Source organism: Danio rerio, chromosome 16 (genome assembly GCF_049306965.1).
Source record: "Danio rerio strain Tuebingen ecotype United States chromosome 16, GRCz12tu, whole genome shotgun sequence".
Taxonomy (NCBI): Eukaryota; Metazoa; Chordata; class Actinopteri; order Cypriniformes; family Danionidae; genus Danio; species Danio rerio.
The window spans coordinates 59625001-59627500 of record NC_133191.1 but is presented as its reverse complement, the minus strand read 5'-3'; the positions used below and the strand labels follow the sequence as shown (position 1 = coordinate 59627500).

Below are 2500 nucleotides of genomic sequence, written 5' to 3'. Positions count from 1 at the left end.
ATACAGCCATTATTGCTTTCCCCTTTTTACAATATATACTCTGCATGAAAACTTTACAAATAATCTCTGCACAATATCAATAAGACAGATATTACTGCGGATTTCAGCAGATAAACACTCTTAATGTGTTCATTGCTTTATGAAGATGTTCATGCTGATGTTTCTACTCACCGTGTCATTCAGGGAAACTCCTGAGGTAAGTGACACTCTGAACTTTAATAATAAGCCTATAAATGCAGCGCTTCCCACCTCCAGCTGTAATCACTTCTGGGAGTTCGGTGCTCAAGTCTGCATCGGTGCGTTCTCGATATAAGGAACACACCCGGTGTTCACGTGTCCTCTGTTCCTGCAGTCTTGAGTATTGGAACTGAAGTTTAGCAGTAGAGGATGAGGTTACACGAGAGCGCTGGAGATCGCAGACTGAGAAACAGACAAATATTGTTCCCCCACACGGGGTGGAGACCGCAGTCTCATCAGCACCTGAGCCGGGGGACTCCAGGCCCAGCCCGCGTCTCTTTCATCAGAGCATTCAGACCCAGCTGCACAGCCTCCTGGCATATAACCGCTGCACCAATCAAGCGCTTTTACACTACCGGACAGACTGGCACAGATAAGCAGATATCTCCATTCTCACAACCAGTCTCTGAGTTCTCTCACACTTACAGCTGAGTCTGTTCTGCCGAGGTCATCTGGGAACACACACTGCTGCCAATACTGTCAGTAAACCGGCGGACCTGCTCATGAGTTCAAGTGGAATTGACTAGTGAGTTCTGTCATTAACAGTGGAAACAGCTGATTACAGGCTTCTCTGACACGGTCAATACTCCACTCTTATTGTATTTAGGCTAGATCAGGGGTGGGTAAACTTGATCCTGGAGGGCCAGTGTCCTGCATAGTTTAGCTCCAACCCTATTCAAACAGACCTCCTTATAGAGTTCAAGTGATCTTGAAGACACGGATCAGTTTGTTCAGGTGTGTTTGACTAGTGTTGGAACAAAACTCTGCAGAGACACCGGCCCTCGAGGATCAAGTTTGCCCATCCCTGGGCTAGATTATTACTTTATTTGATGATGCAGTCTGTGTTCTGGTGCTGAAGCGTGTAGCAGATGTGTTTAGAAGCTCTTCTCCACAGATGCGTTTGGTTCTTCTGTTTTATATAGTGGATAACTGACCAAGAACACAATATATAAATGAATGAATGCTGTCATAATCAATGTCCTTGAGTAACGCAGCCCTGGACAGCAGGCATCAGTGTTGTTGAGACTGAAATCAGAATAAGGGATGATGAGGCGGTGCTGGATATGTGTGTAGTTGGAATAAAATCCTGCAGGTGCCGCTGGACTTACAGGTGTGCACTGCAAAACCAGCTGGCTCATCATTTACACACGTCACTATGTGAGAAGTGGAGCAGGAGATGGTGCTTCCTCTCGTGTTTCCACAGTTTTTACTTCACCACTTTTCTCTTCATGTTCTCCAGTGCACATGACACCGGTCCGGACCGCACACACTAGACCTCATCAAACTTTCTTTTTTTTTTCTTAAGCAGGACCAAAGCCTGATATGCATGCTAGCTATGACGCACACACACTCACACACACACACACACACACACACACACACACACACACACACACACGAACACGCACGCACGCACGCACACACGCACGCACGCACTAACACACACACACAGCTGTTCCCTTCTCACCTGGCTGAGCGCTCCTCCAGGAAGGACAGGAAGTGCTGGAGCTCTGTGTGGTTCTGGAGCAGAGAGTCCAGACGGAACCTGCGGAACTCCAGAGGAACCTTCGCCCACAGATCCTGCCCTCTGCTGCCCTCTGCTGGAGTGTGTACAGGCCTGCGCTCCTGCAGCGCAACACACACACACACACACACACACACACTGTCTCTTGTCAGATCACCTCTGCATCCTCCAGTGCTTACAATATAGAAACTGATCACCTGAGGTATGTCAACAGAGCTCTCTGTGTGTGTGTGTGTGTGTGTGTGTGTGTGTGTGTGTGTATTTGTTACCTGCTGCTGTCTGCTCTGAGTGTGTGTGTATAGAGTCTGCAGCATCTGGAAGAGTTCCGGCTCAGCATAACGCACCTCCTGCCACAGCGCCACCTACACACACACAAACACACACACACACACACACACAAAGTAGAAATGCACATCCGCCCTAAAGTGCTGTCATGAGTGTTCACAGGTGTGTGTTGTGTGCAGGTTCTAGTATGCAGGGCAGAGTATGCACTGACTCTTACAGTGTGCAGTATACAATACACACTGCCTGACAGGAGTCTTGTGGTGGATCAGCTGTGAGAGCAGCAGGTAATATCTGGTCTTCTAGTTGATGATGTGTACAAGTGTGAGAAGGTGGATTTCTCTGCTGAATCATCTGCTGATCTGCATCCCAATCATCACCAATACTGCAGAAGACCTACTGGAACCAGCATGGAGCAAGATTCTCACAGAAATCAGTCAAGTTTGGTGAAGGAGA

At 47.9% G+C, this 2500-nt stretch overlaps 1 protein-coding gene across 1 annotated transcript in view; it reads right to left on the bottom strand.

The window, feature by feature from the left end:
• The window catches only part of rgs22 (regulator of G protein signaling 22), a 13669-nt gene that overhangs the window by 5112 nt on the left and 6057 nt on the right, over nt 1-2500 (bottom strand). The window contains exons 14-15 of the mRNA XM_021466786.3: nt 2032-2124; nt 1706-1863 (exon numbers count right to left, since the gene is read on the bottom strand). Of these exons, the coding sequence (XP_021322461.2) occupies nt 1706-1863; nt 2032-2124 (251 nt within the window). The remainder of the gene's footprint in view (nt 1-1705; nt 1864-2031; nt 2125-2500) is intronic.